The 18601-nt window shown below is 31.7% G+C and overlaps 1 protein-coding gene across 6 annotated transcripts in view; it reads right to left on the minus strand.

Annotated features, from left to right (window-relative positions):
* Positions 1–18601, minus strand: part of LOC123705916 (calcium/calmodulin-dependent 3',5'-cyclic nucleotide phosphodiesterase 1-like) — a 338062-nt gene that overhangs the window by 162793 nt on the left and 156668 nt on the right. For 2 of the 6 annotated variants that reach the window (XM_045655015.1, XM_045655012.1), the window contains exon 1: positions 1593–1993. The exons of 1 other annotated variant lie outside the window; for it this stretch is intronic. In XM_045655015.1, the coding sequence (XP_045510971.1) occupies positions 1593–1806 (214 nt within the window). In that variant the 5' untranslated portion in view covers positions 1807–1993. Of the gene's footprint in view, positions 1–1592; positions 1994–2941; positions 3097–18601 lie in introns of those variants that run through there. 3 more of the 6 variants (XM_045655013.1, XM_045655014.1, XM_045655016.1) reach the window with 3 other exon arrangements.

Raw genomic sequence — 18601 nt, forward strand, 5'->3', positions numbered from 1 at the left:
GATGTGTCGTATTATGCAGCTTCATGTTTTCTTCTCAGGATTTATTAAATTATCTTGTACAAGAATGTTCTATTGAAAAATAAATAATATCAATGTATTTATACTAAGGATTCTTTTTAATCTTATCAGTTTTATAATTGTAAATACAATCAAGAACGGATATTGTACAATGTACAACTAATAAAGTGTTAAATAAATAAATATATTATGTATATGTTCAATTCCTAAATGGCTATTGCCTAAAACATAAGGACAAAATTAGATATCTATGATTCTTGAAATCAATTCTTTAAGACTGAAGTAACTTGATCTCGATATAATAGATAATACGAATTATTTATGTACTTAAAAATCTATAACAAAATATAATAAGAAATTCATATTTATGAATATTATTTCCACCCATACTAACGATAACATAATAACCACTCTTTTGATGAAACACACCGATCCTTTATTTTTATTCAAAACATAATATAATTTATTGGTTTTCCCCGAATTTTACGTAAATTTGATTGAAGTTCCCGAGCCTTTGATATTCACACAATCCTCTTTGGAAATGATATGTGACCTCTTAATAATCTGGGAATATTGGCTTTAATTTCAATATTAGTTTGCTTTGTGATATCAATAATGAATAGCCACATTAATGGTATTGGTATTAAGCGATTAAGTCCTTTATTGTTTCCGACATTTTAGTAAACCCATTGACATATCTGCCGACCACACAAAACGTATGCAAATAATTTCATTTTAAACAATTAAAACTCAACTAAATGCGAAAGTTTGTGAGGATATTTGTGTATGTGTGTGTTTGTTACTCTTTCTACGCAAATACTACTGAGCCGATTACAATGAAATTTAGCACACATATAGAAGGTAACTTGGATTAACACATAGGATAGGTTTTATGCCGGAAATCCCACGGGAACGGAAACTATGCGGGTTTTTCTTGGAAAATGCGGGCGAAGCCGCCGATTACTAAAATTGTTTTAAAAACGTATCAGGTGATCGTTGGAGTAATAGTTAAAAGTTTACATATATTTTAGTTTAAGGCTAAGAAAAGAAGTAGAGCCCGTAGTTCATAGAGTCATAAACATCTCGATGGGCTATAACGGACCTCGTATTTCATCATCTATTGGAACAAATAAGGATTTTGCTCCCATATACACATAACACTTTATTATTAATATAGTAATAACACTTTATTATTCCTGTTCAATAACAATTTACAATGGAAATTTGTTCGCGTCCATTCAACTCCAATTAGCTGCTAATTATAAAACACTGCATATACCATTAAAACGGTATTTTACAAAACGCTCTTTTGTTATCGTGTTGAATCTGTGAAGATCCAATTATATTTCTATTATCATAATTTTATCACCAACTCCGCGAAAACAATAGCAATTCTCCTGAAAACCGTCTCACAAACAAGACGTAATTACACAATTAAAAAGTTGCAAACTTCAATATATTCTTGATGAAAAATCTGAACGTTCCATCTTCCATCAACGGACAATTATAAAGTTTGTAATTAGAGTAAATATATGAGTATATTTACTATAGAAGTATGTGTGTTTAGTACATACCTATAACGTACGAGTACCCGTCAAGGGTTAGAACGCATTTCCTCAAAGCGCCCGACACAGAGCGGTGTCTGTGCGCTCTCGGGGCCCCCAGGGCCCTCCCACCACCGGGGTCACTATGACACTTGTGTACCAACTCTTTATCACTCGCCACATTACTATTGCCGTCGACAGAGCCCTGTCGGCTACCGTCAAGCAACGCTCGTCGCATTATCATATCATACGCTAACTCCTGTCAGAATACACTTCGCCACTTTGTCACTTTGTTTCACTACACTTTGTAACTTCACATGAATGTTTATGTCACGATTGATATGCTGCACATGCCAGTTAATCACTCACAGATGAACTATGGATGTGGAACATAAATAATTCATCAATTACGTAGTGTGGTAGAGATAAAAAATATTCGAATTGCTCCATAAATTCTATGTAATTGGGATGATAAAATGGCGCGCGTATAAATTAATCGATAGTTAGCATTACCTCGATGATTATTCAATAATAATAATGGTGTGTTGTCTGGTTTTTTAACTAATTCATGCAAGTACTTAGTTGACTCTAGTTTATATGCTGTTCGCGATTGCTAATTGTGGAAAAACGTTTTATGGAGTAATATCGTAAATTCTGGTGGAAATATTTTGCATTTTTGCAATGTAAATAAATTCATTACATGCTAATGGCCTGTGACGTAAAATCTGTTTTATTTTATTTATAAACAAAATGTGATAAATTTTGATAAATATAACATTTAATATGTTTTTATTTATCAGGAAATCTTTTAGTTACCACCACTTGAAATTATAAACTTGTTTGTATTTAGTTAATACTGAATCAAATGGTTATATTAATAAAAAAAAGTATTGCTAGTTTTAACGATGCCATTTCAGTCATAATATTATGGGCTAGATAATATAATAGCTTTATCTATGTAATCAAGAGTCAGCAATTATTTTTCTAATATTTTTGATAAAGTTCGGCGCAAATATACGAAAATAATAATCAACGAACGGTACTTCAATCCTTTGAGTTCCGATATAAATAAAAAATATCAACACAGAATTTTCATTTTACCCAAATACGGGTGTTTGTCGATGTCCACGTAAACACGTGTGATTTTATCGGATCGGTGATAATTGACTCGTTCCGGTCAAATGACTTAGGCCGTGGTGTGGACGGATCTATTTTCACGACCGTTATTTTTCCGCCATGGTAACGTCCACGAGAAACTCATAAACGGTTGCGTCACGTACCATGGGGCGGGGGACGCCATTGGTAAACATCATGGCATTGTGGACGATTCCGAATGAACAACAGGTGGTTGTCACTGACAGATCAGTTTATTTACATACCGTGACACGCGATTTTTTATTTATATACAATTAAAGAAAATAAAGATTACGGGTAGGGAATTTTTCCGTTAGGGTTGGTTGTAGCAAATTCGAATTGTTTTTGCCGCTCAGGGCGGCATGACGACCCACACGACCGAACCGCGTGGAAGCCTGCGCGCGACTGCTTGTTCACAAAACACATGCTCTGCTACAGGTAGCTAGGCTCAAGCTCCTGATTAGAAGTTGGAGTTGATCTAGAACTAATAAATTGTGAATTTTCTGAGACGCTGCAGATGTACCTAAAGCGCTTTCGAGTTTATTACTTTGACGACGCTTTGTAGCGCTCGAAATCAAAGATCACTTGAATGCCTAACATCACTCGATGTAAAATAATTGGAGGAAGTTTTAAAATGGAATTTTTTACAATATAATAATATATAAACGCAAAACAGGTCAGTTATTTTGTTTACATTAAATGAATAGACAACGCGTGAAATATTTTTTGCAACAAAAAATTTATATTTTTCTATGAATAGAATAAGAATTTTTTTTTACTTTGATATTGCTAAATGCTATTTTGCGATATATTTATTATATTTATTCATGGCTTTTTTTAGCTTACGATTTGACTTTAAACTATTTTTAGTTTAACAATGTGAAGTAATTAATTAAATGCTTACTATAGAACTTGATAAAATCAGTGGCAAGATATAAATATTCAAGTATCATGTGTAACAAACTCATTAATATTAATACAGCCGCAATTTATAAGCGGAATAGTATAGCATTAACTGCAGTCTTGGTGCAAAGTTTTCTTTGTTTTTGTTGTCGATGATATTTTCAATGAAAATCTCGAACTTTTCGAAGTTTTTCTCATTGAATGTATTGAGAGTAGGTTTTGTAATTTTTTAGTTCTGTGTAGTAATTCAATTTGCGGTTTTGTTTTGTATAACAAAAAATGTATTTCGCAAGGATATAAATGTGTTTATTTAGTTTTGTCCAATTAGTTTAGTATACAGTACGGATTTTGCCGGATAGAGCAACGTGAGAGAGTAATAAATATTTTAATATTCATGTGAAGCTTTTATATTTTTCTTTAAATTCTGTTTCTAATAGAAAAGTATTCACATAATATAATATCACCTTGTCTACATATTGCATTTTTATCATGATAATAATTATGAATAAGAAAAGTAAAGCTTTCAACTTTAAAGTAAAAAAATACAGTGAAATCTTTTTTGCTGAATAACTTTTGCTTTTCACCACGATCATAATATAAATGTCGTTAAATTTTATGTAAATATTCCCAAACTTTATTTCTTCTTACAAGAATATGTAACAAACCATTCATAACTGCTGTTTATTTACTTTCTGTGCCCCGCGGTTTAACCCGCATTGCTCAGCTTTTGATTATAATATATAGCTTATAGCCATCCTCGATAAATGGGCTAGATAGTTTTTCAATTCGGACTAGTAGTTCCTGAGATTAGCGCGTACAAACAAACTATCAAACTCTTCAGCTTTATAATATTAAGTATAGATTATAGATTTTCCGCATTACATATAGAAGTTATATTTGTCAATGCATACAATATGAAGCTATTTCAATAAACATAACTCATAACGGAACCAAATTGGGCCAGCTTTATCCGTCCCCTGGGTTTTCTATCATTTCCCCATTAATTCCGGGTAAAATCTACCGTGTGTAAACTGTTATGTTTAGCTATCCACTAAATCACACGAAATAGAGCTTTGGTTAAATAATGTTCATAGTTATTTCATAATTATGATTATAATGATCCAAATAATGACGTGTAGGTATATTTAGGAAATCTGATAAATGTTTTTTCAAGTTAATTTTTAATTTTTATTCGTTTATAAAATAACTAGCGGTCCGCCCCGGCTTCGCCCGTGGTACATATGAAAAATAGATGTTGGCCGATTCTCAGACTTACCCGATATGCACAGAAAATTTCATGAGAATCGGTCCAGCCGTTTCGGAGGAGTATGCAGACTAACATTGTGACACGAGAATTTTATATATAAGATGTAAAATCATCATAAATGTAAAACGGAATATTTTAAGTGATTATGTGTATTTTTATAACGACTCTATTCAGCTTTTTATGGAAACAATAAAATGTATTATAGCCGTCTCTTTTTTACATGAAAATAATATACAAACTAGATAATATTATTATCACAGATATTATTTAACAACGTTCGTTAACTTTACTAGATTGAGTCTCGTAAAAGTAGAGATAATATTTAAATTATGACTTTTAAATTACCTAATACTCATGTAACTGGACAAATTTGCAGTTATTAACAGGCACTTTTTTTTTTATTTTGATTCATTTTTAAAACATTTTGAGGCGAATAGAATAAGGTTCTCAGTTGATGAGTTTCAATTTAGTTTAACCGCCATAGTCTAAAGTCGAAGTAACTATTATTAGAACACTTTATCCACGTTAGTTTCAAATTTCACAAACTATAATATGATAGCTTATATGAAACTTTGATGGCAGAGCAAGCAAACGAGGTAAGGTCACATGAGGTTAAGTGATCACCGTTCATAAACATATACAGTGTTGAGGCACTGGTTGAGGTGCTTTGACAGCCTTTGATACAATTTGGTCTAATGCACTCAGCAGGGTGAGTCCGACATAACCCAGGGCTCTTTCCCCGAGTGCCCTGGGTATGCTTAAATGCATTCTCCAATATAAAAAAAAAAATACTGCCTATCTTTGTGATTGATAATGATTAGTAACCGAATCTTCAATTACCTAATTATTAATAATCTGACCACAATTCATATGATCTATTTCAAATAGGACCATCCTTTAATTGGATTAAATTATAGTGAAAAATCCCTTCAAATTATTTTTTTTACTCATAATCCAACCCGATAATCGTATAATAATAATGCTGAATGATGCTAAATGATTATTCATGTAGGTACTTTTGTTGCCTGTATAACTTTCACTCTAAAATAATATCAATAATGAAAACAACATCACAGCAAATAACATCGCAAAATAATTGCGACATAAACGCTCAAAACTCCAAAGTAATTTTCGCAACAAATGAAACGTTTCACACATAGAATTTCCTATTTCCACCTAAATTAAAGCGTTCTGTTTGAATCAGAACGTTGTATTTTTATATGAAACATACAAACAATGGTTTTCTCAACCCTTAATATGTAAAAGCTTCTTTGTTCCAGTATCTTTTGTTACTTTGGTTTCTACGACTTGAGTAACTAGGCAAGTTCAATGAATCTAAAGATAATTACAGTTATCTTGCTTGCTAATTGATGAGGAAAATTTGTTTTACGCTTTAAATAATGGATGTTGTTGAGTGCTTTTTTAAATTGTTTATGTTAATCAGTTTTGAACGTTCTTCTCAATAATGTGTTTAAGTATTTTATACTTTTTTGAAGCTTTAGGTGCGTTGAGAGTAAAATTTCAAGGTCGCGTCATGACAATACCATCGCGTTATGGAGTGAGGCGACGATCTTGGTATCTTTGATTTTTGCTAAAGAAGTTTCACTTTTAACACGTTTACTAGCCGTACGCTCATTTTTAATCATCATCATCATCATCATCATCAGCCCATATACGTTCCCACTGCTGGGACACGGGCCTCCTATGAGGGTACAGGCCATAATCCACCGCGCTGGCCAAGTGCGTGTTGGCGGATGACACATGTCGTCGAACTTTTTAATTCTTCGACATGTCGGTTTCCTCACGATGTTTTCCTTCACCGTTCGAGCAGTGGTGATGTTACAACATGCGCAGATAAATTGAAAAATCAATTTAATTCCTGCGCGCTCGCCTGGTCTCGAACCCCAGACTTAATTTTTAATCACTTTTTCTAAATTATAAATGCGAAAGTAACTCTGTCTGTCTGTTACTCAATCACGCCTAAACTACTGAACCAATTTGCATGAAATTTGGTATGGAGATATTTTGATACCCGAGACCTTTCTCGGGTTCAGTAGTTTAGGCGTGATTGAGTAACAGACAGACAGAGTTACTTTCGCATTTATAATTTAGAAAAAGTGATTAAAAATTAAGTCTGGGGTTCGAGACCAGGCGAGCGCGCAGGAATTAAATTGATTTTTCAATTTATCTACTCAACACTGTATATGTTTATGAACGGTGATCACTTAACCTCATGTGACCTTACCTCGTTTGCTTGCTCTGCCATCAAAGTTTCATATAAGCTATCATATTATAGTTTGTGAAATTTGAAACTAACGTGGATAAAGTGTTCTAATAATAGTTACTTCGACTTTAGACTATGGCGGTTAAACTAAATTGAAACTCATCAACTGAGAACCTTATTCTATTCGCCTCAAAATGTTTTAAAAATGAATCAAAATAAAAAAAAAGTGCCTGTTAATAACTGCAAATTTGTCCAGTTACATGAGTATTAGGTAATTTAAAAGTCATAATTTAAATATTATCTCTACTTTTACGAGACTCAATCTAGTAAAGTTAACGAACGTTGTTAAATAATATCTGTGATAATAATATTATCTAGTTTGTATATTATTTTCATGTAAAAAAGAGACGGCTATAATACATTTTATTGTTTCCATAAAAAGCTGAATAGCGTCGTTATAAAAATACACATAATCACTTAAAATATTCCGTTTTACATTTATGATGATTTTACATCTTTTAAATAAAATTCTCGTGTCACAATGTTAGTCTGCATACTCCTCCGAAACAGCTGGACCGATTCTCATGAAATTTTCTGTGCATATCGGGTAAGTCTGAGAATCGGCCAACATCTATTTTTCATATGTACCACGGGCGAAGCCGGGGCGGACCGCTAGTTATTTTATAAACGAATAATAATTAAAAATTAACTTGAAAAAACATTTATCAGATTTCCTAAATATACCTTCACGTCATTATTTGGATCATTATAATCATAATTATGAAATAACTATGAACATTATTTAACCAAAGCTCTATTTCGTGTGATTTAGTGGATAGCTAAACATAACAGTTTACACACGGTAGATTTTACCCGGAATTAATGGGGAAATGATAGAAAACCCGGGGGAGGGATAAAGCCGGCCCAATTTGGTTCCGTTATGAGTTATGTTTATTGAAATAGCTTCATATTGTATGCATTGACAAATATAACTTCTATATGTAATGCGGAAAATCTATAATCTAATTATAAAGCTGAAGAGTTTGATAGTTTGTTTGTACGCGCTAATCTCAGGAACTACTAGTCCGAATTGAAAAACTATCTAGCCCATTTATCGAGGATGGCTATAAGCTATATATTATAATCAAAAGCTGAGCAATGCGGGTTAAACCGCGGGGCACAGAAAGTAAATAAACAGCAGTTATGAATGGTTTGTTACATATTCTTGTAAGAAGAAATAAAGTTTGGGAATATTTACATAAAATTTAACGACATTTATATTATGATCGTGGTGAAAAGCAAAAGTTATTCAGCCAAGTGCGTGTTGGCGGATGACACATGTCGTCGAACTTTTTAATTCTTCGACATGTCGGTTTCCTCACGATGTTTTCCTTCACCGTTCGAGCAGTGGTGATGTTACAACATGCGCAGATAAATTGAAAAATCAATTTAATTCCTGCGCGCTCGCCTGGTCTCGAACCCCAGACTTAATTTTTAATCACTTTTTCTAAATTATAAATGCGAAAGTAACTCTGTCTGTCTGTTACTCAATCACGCCTAAACTACTGAACCAATTTGCATGAAATTTGGTATGGAGATATTTTGATACCCGAGACCTTTCTCGGGTATCAAAATATCTCCATACCTCTTCAAAATATCTCCATATGTCCTTACATAGGCTACTTTTTATTGCGAAATATGTACCACGGGTGAAGCCGGGACGGACCGCTAGTTTAAATATATACAGGTGACTCTATCTTCTATAATGTGTCTTTATAATATTATATAAATACACACTTGTTGTTACTTGTTCTATAATCAGCTTAGTGTTTTATATTTAGATGGTAAATATAGTATGGTATTAAAACTCAACGTGGAAACTTTTCTTAGCTTAGTGTGAACAATGAAAACATGAATGAAGCTTTGTCCAGTTGCAAGTTAATAATTAGACATTCATATATACCTTTTTAACTACCTTTATTAAAATTATATTATTAATTTGTGCTGTATCAAAATGTAATCGTCTGCCATTATGGGAATTGGACATAAATAATTTATAACAGGACAGATTTTTTTTAAAAGTAGATAAGGGTAAATTATAATTTCGTAAGTATTATACAGTCTTCTATTTGAAATATAAATTGTACTGTATTGTATTAGCCTGCCGTGTCCCAATGCTAGACAAAAGCCTAACAGTCAGTAATAAAAACCAGTCATTTTAAAATTGGTCAAGTTCATCTTCGGCCTGCCGCGACGCGTTCTATCTGTTCCTGAGCTTCACAATAGTTATCTTGGCCCACAGTTCGTCCGGCATGCGACTAATGAGCGCTGCCCAGCTCCATTTCAGCGAAGCGGCTTATGATATTGTTCACTTAAAATTACATTAATATGACTTAAAGCATAAAAAGAGCTTTATCTACGACACGTATCATTTTTATAACTAACGACAACAAATTACCTGCACGCATTTACATCCACAGTTACAATAGAATGTAACATTCTATAGTCTATACAGTTTACATAGATATATTACACAAATGAACTGATTTCCTAGCGTACGTAGTTTGTGGTTTCTCTATTGTCGTTGGGGTTAAGCCTGAGGTCAAATGGCCGCTGGATTCCGGACCAGCGCTTTTTGAATGCAAATATGTGGAGTATTTTATATTTACACTCTAAATAAATGTTGGATTGAAACAAATGGAAGGTCTTGCGGTTTGTAGTGTGATAATTGATAAACTCAATAATCAAAATTAATAAATTAAGATTTTGAAGCTCCAGCAAACATTTTTCATGTCATACAGGTATAAGTAGTTTTTAAACTGATTCAGCCAACTAAAGCTTAAACTAGCGGTTGTATGTTCTACATTAGTACATTTTTAAATACCTAAATAACGCTAAATTCATAAACCTTCTGATTGATTTACTAGCCACCCAATCAGTTTTACTTCTTCCCTCGTTATTATAATTACTGTTGACAACAATACGTATATAACCTTTTAATCAGAGATCCCACAGCTTTCATTCCCTTCGAAACAAATCCGGCCAATTAAGAACTTTGTCTTTGATTTGTTAACAAGCAATGTGCTGTGATTTCGAAGGAGATCTGTATAAAGATGTGAACCAAAAATGTGCAAAAATATTGTCGCTTTTTTGTACACTCATGTAAAGTTAATCATAATGACAAATCATAATTTCGGGGAACACTTAAAATTGTTTTGATAAGTGGTAATTACTACTATACTACTTAAATTAGTATTAAAATAAAAAATAAAAAACGATTATTGTAAATTAGAGCAAGAAATAAGTAAACAATTAAAACCCGAACCACGAAATCCACGCTGCAGTAAACATAATTTACTCTCCAGAGGGATTTTGAAGTGTGACGTGACATAGCCTTTAAACACCGAACGAATTTTAATGTGACAAATAAAATGTAAGTAACTGGAGTAATTCCAAGTATCTAAATGTAGTAATTTTAACACGATTCAAGAATAGTACAGCTTATAATTATTCTGTAAGATAAAGTTAAAAATAAATCAAACATAATAAAGCTACATAAATATTAAATATTAATTTATTAAGTTATAATAAGACCTTTAACTGTAACTACATTTGTTACCTGAAATAAAGAAATAAATAAAATAAAATAAATATAACATGAATCTACATTTTCACGCATCCTACAACTGTGTTATTTTTTTTAAAACCATTTATTGAACAGAAAAACAAAACATGAAAATATACAGTAAATCATCACATAAATCAGTACGATTTGATCGTGATGCATATTCATTCAAACGTCAATTATATAATATGTATATTATAATGCCCTATAAAAAAAATATAAATTACATAAAATTCTAATATCAATTTAAATAAATTAAATAAATATTATAACTATACCATACACATTACGTATATAATATAACTAGCGGTCCGCCCCGGCTTCGCCCGTGGTACATATTAACGTTTTCTCTACATAAGAACCATCCTCGTACTTCAAGGAATATAATAAAAAAAGAATTATCGAAATCGGTTCAGCCGTTCTCGAGTTATGGAATTACAACGAAAAGTGGCATTGATTTTTATATATTAGAGATATGCAGGCTAAAATAATAAGGCCCTTTTGGCTACAGTACCAACTGGGATAAAGAGTAAAATCTGCAAGTATAATAAGAGCCGTATAATAAGTAGAAATGTGTAGTTTCTGACTGCTGATAATGAATTTAGCCGGCTGAAAAGGACTAGTACAAATTTAATCGTCGACTCGTGGTGGAAACGCTTAGGTTACGGTCTTTCTCTAATATAAAAATGAATCTCAAAATGTGTTACCTACTACAGCTAATGTGTTATAGGTACATATTATTTTCATGTTGTCTTTTATACCTACACGTTGAACCACGCAACTACGACTGCTCGAGTAGTATTTCCCGATTTTGCAAGATTTTCATTGCTTCTTCAGTCCTATTGGTCGCGTAGCGGAATAAATTGACTATTCAACATAAAAATTATAATTTTTTCAATTGAAAGCAGAATTTTCCGCGTCTGAAATAAAATAGTCAGTGAAAAAAAACTATACTACGGCTTAAAATAATATCACAGGACAGTACAGGATAATGGATTGGTAAGTTTTGGTTATTGTAATTCTAATACTAGGTATAGATATTTTTAAGTAAAAATCGTACAATGTATTTCCATGTATAAGGTCTCAAACTGTCGAGTGATAATCACACTCTTCACACCTAGAGCTAAATACATTACTCGGAAATGTGCAGAATATTTATTTAGCAAAAATCAATATTTAATCTTAGCATTTATATAATTTGAGAATATTTAAATAGCTTTATTACACGCTAAATAGAGGACCTCATATTTATATACATTATATTTTTCCAATCATGCTTAGATAAAGGTTTATATGAATTAATTCCGGTGAGAATTATCAGAAAGATTAGAAGGAACCTGAAGGAACATTCGGTAAGCTTCGTTGATTAATTGTTTCTATTATTCGTGATCTTGTTAACACATTCTCAGGAAACAACTGAGGGAAATAATTTGATTACGTTTTCTATTATTACATACTTACTAAGCTTCATGTGGTTCTGATTTATTGTCATTAGAAAAAGGCTATGTTGAATAGTTTATTAATAAACTTCATGCATTATGCCAAAGGCTTTATTTTACATAACTTTGCTCTGACAATTGCATTAATAAATAAAATAATTCGGTTTTAAAACTGTAGGTAATAATTTAGTTAAGTATCTAATTAAAGGTTATATAACGGATGATACTAATTGTTTTAGTTTGAATTTTTTATAATAATAATATGGCGTCATATTATGGTTGTTGTTGTAGTTACAAATGCATAAAATTATTGCCACATTACTTCATACTTTTATTAACTAGTAAACACGAACACGGTAGTGCCAATATAGATATAAACCTCTTAAAAACTAATTCATATTTTAGTACATAATATTTATGACGTCACACACTCCGTTCATAAAAACCTTGAAATAAATCATAATATTTGTCAATCGATATAATATTATTTGGTTAAATTCTGCTCATGTAGTTAATAATAAGAAATGTAAATTTTGAAAAATTTCCAACTTATCAATGTAAATTCTTAGAAAATGTTTGAAGTCAATAATACTCAGAATGAGTCTGACGAAATTTTTCCATAATATAATATGCTCGGTATTACAAAATATATTACATGTTCAACTCCTTGGAATATATTCTCTTTCGATTTATTTCACTGGATTATATTTTTAGAGATAATTAGGCTAATACATACATATTTTGATATTATACGAAAGCATAGGTCAAAAAGTAGGTAGGGGGTCGCGGAAGAATTCTAATCAATACCCGCGGCCCCATCATTAAAGCGGCTCGACGGAACACAGTGGGGTTTTAGTCGGTAAGAATCCGACATAACCCACGGCTCCTTCCCCGAGGGCCGTGGGTATCTTTGGAAGATTTCCCCACTATAAAAAAAGAAAAAAAAAAGGTCAAAAAGTAGGTTTTAATAAGTCCAATATACCCAATATTTTCTTCAGTAGGTATTGACTATTTAATAAGAGTTTTTGATTATATTATACCTAGAATAAGGTGTCTCATATGGGATACAGGGTAAATATTATGTTACCACCCTAATTCTCATGAAGATATAAGGTTATCTTTGTCATGGTGATTAGGTACCCAGCTCCTGAAAAAATATTTTCTTTTCATTTGTCCGTTGATAAAGAATATATTAAATTTACTCTATAAATGAGATGTTACATGTTAGTTTATTGAGTGTTACATATTAGCTTCTTACGTATTTTAAATAATAAATAAATATTATTTGACTTGTTACAGTCAAAATGTTTAATAGTATAGCTAGTACATATTTACTAGCTACGCCCCGCGGTTTCACATAGATCGACAGACAGTCAGACAAAAATTGTAAAAATTACTATTGTTATACCCTGAATACATACATAACTTAGGACTTAAGAGTATTCATTATACCCGTGGCCCCGTCGTTGATGCGGCTTGACGGAACACAGTGGGGTTTTGGTCGGTAGGAATCCGACATAACGCACGGCCCCTTCCCCGGAGGCCGTGGGTGGGTATCTATGCAATATTTCCCCACTTAAAAAAATGGACTTAGAGTATCCATATGCATTTAGTAAAAAGCGGACGGACAATCCAATATTATTATTTGTGTAATGAAAAATGAAAAATCTTGTTTTAGTTTTTTAATTGTATTTTCTTTATTGTTTTTATTGTTCTTTATTTCCATTAAAAATCCGTAGCATGATATATTAGAAATAGAAATATTTTAGTGCTCTTACAAATGATGGATAAGGACATTAGACTGTCGGATCACGCATCGATCACAATTTGGGAAGCTCGGAATCCTCGCGTATTTAATATTGAATTTTTATGCTAAGTTAATATGCACATTAATACATAAATACATAACAATTCAATTCATTGTTTTATTTTAATTGTTAATTTTTTATTAGGTAGGTACTAGTATATAAAAGATTTTCAATATTACATAACTCGTTACACTTTCAGTATTTACCTACATTAACAAATACTTCAATAATTAGATATCTCTTACATAAAATTAAAAAAAAAATAATTACAATTAAAAGTAACAATTGGCATAGAATACACGTTGATATAATGGAAAAACGTTATCTGTTCGAAAAATGTAGGGACTCTAGTTACATATTTACAATATAAGAAATTATTTTCGTTCCAACGGTTGAGGTTGAGTGAGATGTCAGTTTATCAGACAATAACGATAATCATTTACTATGTCTTTGTGTCGTAAATATTGTTTCATTTCATAGAAGAAATTAAGCGGATATTGAACGTTACTCCAAAGAAAAAATATATTCCTTTAATTTCCATGTGTTTATTTTTTCCCTTTTTGTTTTTGTTTTAAACATAATAGACTTATATGAATATTATGAAAATAATTATTATTGTACATAAAACTACTTTTATAATTTTTCATCATATTTTATCTTCTTCACAATATAGCTGTAAAAGAAACAAACCCAAAAAATATCTAAAAATCTCATCAAAAACATTACCTACATCAAAAAATATCATGTCATCACATTTGCAGAAAATCCAATCACAAAAATCTGTCGAAAATTACTCTCATTTACAGTAGTAATTCCACCCATTACAAAAGCTGCAAGAAAAAATAAAGGCACTTATTATAACAATTTGTCCATGCAAACGGTTTAATTATATCACGTGGATCAATTACCGACTGATATACAAAGCTGAATTAAGGCTGGGTCGCTAATTCCAAACCCACAGCCCATGTAAATTGAAACGGCGTTTTGAATTTTAATAATGAGCTTGTTAAGCTTTAAGAGTTATTTTTGGTAATTGAAAATGTCACTGACGCTCTGGACGTTTGAAAAAACATAAGTATATTATTCTTAATATATATAAATCTCGTGTCACAATGTTTGTCCTCAATGGACTCCTAAACCACTAAACCGATTATAATAAAATTCGCACATCATGTGCAATTCGATTCAACTTGAGAGATAGGATAGGTTTTATCCCAGAAATCCCTCGGGAACGGGAACTATGCGGGTGTTTCTTTGAAAACGCGGGCGAAGCCGCGGGCGGAAAGCTAGTATAGATATAGATACCTATACCTATTATAGCCTATAGGATTTCGTTGAACGTTTTTGATTACAATATGGGAAATAAATCACCTCTAAAGGTAAGTAAGATATAATAACTACTCAATAGGATTTCGGTCTACGTTTGTTTATATGGGAAAGTTTTAAATATATTACTTATTTTATTTATTATTAGACCATAATAGTTGTGATTAAAATATACATACTAGACGCCATTTATTTACATTACTGTACCCACTGAAATTAAAAAAAAAGATGTATTCGATCTTCTTAATCTCGACGTTCTTAATTCCTATAGTTATTAATTAGATTTTAAATGCTGCTGACAGTCTACACTACCTATAACAAAATAAAACATAAGTTAGGTAGGATATTCATAGATAATGTATGGAATGAACATTTCTACATCGGTGGAAAAACCACATAGAAAAACCGATACAAGTATTACTACACTAGTCTTTCAAAAATGAAATTTGAAAACACGTAACAAACACATCTTTAAGTAACATAATGGTAACATTCACCGAGCGGCCCGATCGGGAATAGACACAATAGATTTTCTATTGTGGCTGTGATTCCGGGGGCTGAGGCATTTTACTCATTAAAATTATACAATTCTATACAACACATAATTGTCAAAGTTCTATATATTAAAGGTTATAACTTATAACAGTACACTGTGGTTAATGAAAAAGTTATTTAAATTTAAACTCGTGAAGCGAAAGGTTGTATGACCTTTGCAAATAAAGGCTTTAATCAGAGTATGAATTTGCACTTTTAACTTTAAAACAGATCTAAAACGTCAGTTAATTAGCTGATATTAATATTGTAGAGCAGTATAAACTTTTTCAATTAAAAATTGTTTCATAGAATTCATAGGAAAGGTTCAGAATAAAATATACCTAGTATACTATTTGAATAAAGTAAATACTACTAGGTACTCCAATAAAAAATATCTAAAAATAAGTATATGTAGTTTTACTAACACTAAAATAAGTACTACTAACAATATATGGGCAATGCTGCCTGATATAAATAAAGAAATAAAAAAATAAAAAAATTACATGAAATGCTCTAATTTACATCTATACCAATGTATACGTGTTAAATCAATCATTATATTTAACCAATTTTGGAAGATTTTGTTAATACCAAAAAACTACTTACGCTTAGCTGTTTGGGCTGATTAAAATACTATAACTATTTACCTGAAAAGAAGAAAACAAATTACTATTAATTCGTATCGAATAAATCTTAGGGTGTCGAAAAACATAATAATACTATGCCATAATTATTATTAAGTAATATTTTTCGGTTTTTCCTATAAAATGTAATTAATTAATGGATACATTAAACTGCGCATACTATACATAATAATTAACTATGTAGGAAATTAAATAATTTAAATGAACAAAAATTTAACAAAACCTACATTTCAATCTAATAGACTCTACATTTTTGACTCTACATTAAATACTTATTTAATTGATGGTCAAAAATGTACTTAAATAATATTTACATTATTTAACCATTATTTTGTCGAAGCAACATCTAGCGGACTCACAACTCACCTATAGTATAAGTGGCGCCATCTATCTGAAATGTGGCGCTCTTGCACTTCTTGAAGATTTTCCCGCTCACAATCTGCCGCGTGGCGCTGCCATGCGTCGACGGTTTCGACGCGATCTCCCGCCTGAACGTGGCGCTAGTGTCGAATCTATTCCTCAACTCCTCGAACGACAAATCCCGCGACAGATCGGGCGACTGATCCGTCGACAGATCTGGCGACTGATCCGGATTTTGCACTTGCCCGCACACACGCCCTAGCTCGTCCGAGTCAACCGCTTTTTTGTCCATTTTGATCACTTTACTGTAGTTACATTACACTCGTACAGTCAAACATTTTAACACTAAACACTAAACTGTAAACGTTTTGTGGTGAACAGAATATACTAATTAATAAAATGTAGAGCTTTTATTTAGTTTACGGTTTAATATTATTTTAAACTCTAGTTTAAATAATTGAAATGATGAGTACATGAGATAATGTAAATAATAAAGTATATTTTAAACTATTTCAGTTTACATCGCAATTGCCTTCCACTCAAACGCTCGGAATTAATTGGAGTCAGTAGACTGATTCGTTTTATTAGATCCATTCACCTTGTTACACATTGGTTACACTTCAAATTTATATAATAAACAGATATATTCTTAAATACTATTATTATTTTTTATTTACTATTTTTGTATCGTAACCTGTCTAAGAGGTTTCATTTTACTTATTGTTCTAAGTATTTTCTTTGTATCGCTACGATATTAAAAGTCATTATTAACTATTAAAAAATGACGAAAAAAAAATGTAGTTCAAAAGAATAAATTAGTTTTATGCGCTGATTTTGACTTGAATTAAAACATAAGTAGGTACATAATATTAGCTATTTCGGTGAACATCCCTGTCCGTCATTTATTTATTACCACCTGTCGAAAACAGACATCGGATTTTAAAACAGTTTTCACCATCATGCTGATAATTTCCGGGGAATTTCTATGTTGTAATTAAAATGTCATATAAATAACTAGCTGAAGCTTGCCACGCTTCACTGCCTCTGCTTCAGTGGGGTTGAAATTATGAAAAGCAACATTTGAAGCTTTTTTAAGCATTTTAAATATCACGTCCGATTTTTAACTAAATTATAGACGAAAATGTTTAAGAATTGTGCTGACAACTTATTATTGATTTTTCTTGCAATTATTATCTATTCTTTTTTTCTGTTCTCGTCCCGCCAATATGTGACCTTTTTGCTCGTTACCTTTTACCGTGGTTGCCTGGTAGAGATCACTACTTAGTGATAAGGCCGCCAAGTTAGTTGTACTCTGTTTTTAGCTGTAAGTCATTCTAAGGTTTTCCTGTTTGTATAACTAATAAAGCGTTAAATAAATAAATAAATAAATAAGCATAAATAACAATAGAAGATATATCGAGTCAGATTTTTAACTCAATTAGGCGAAAAAGTTATTGAATCTTTCTAACAACTTATTAAGCAGTTGACTGAAATAGATAAAGTAGTGACAAAACAATGAGGTACTTACTTGAGGTGCTTACGTAAGCTACCAGCACCGAAACAAAACCGGGTCGTACACAAATTCATATCCATAATATACGAAATATTCCCTAAAGAGTTCCAGTTCGGGCCTTGAAATATATATTAACCAAGTGATTTTCTAAAATTAACCGCTCGAAATCATTTCTGGCATACAGTTTGTTTTCATTAGTATTATGTAAACATAGCCTTGGACTGGACATCAATGGGGATTCTCTGTGAAATTTATAGATAGT

The sequence above is a fragment of the Colias croceus genome, chromosome 3 (assembly GCF_905220415.1).
Source record: "Colias croceus chromosome 3, ilColCroc2.1".
Lineage (NCBI taxonomy): Eukaryota > Metazoa > Arthropoda > Insecta > Lepidoptera > Pieridae > Colias > Colias croceus.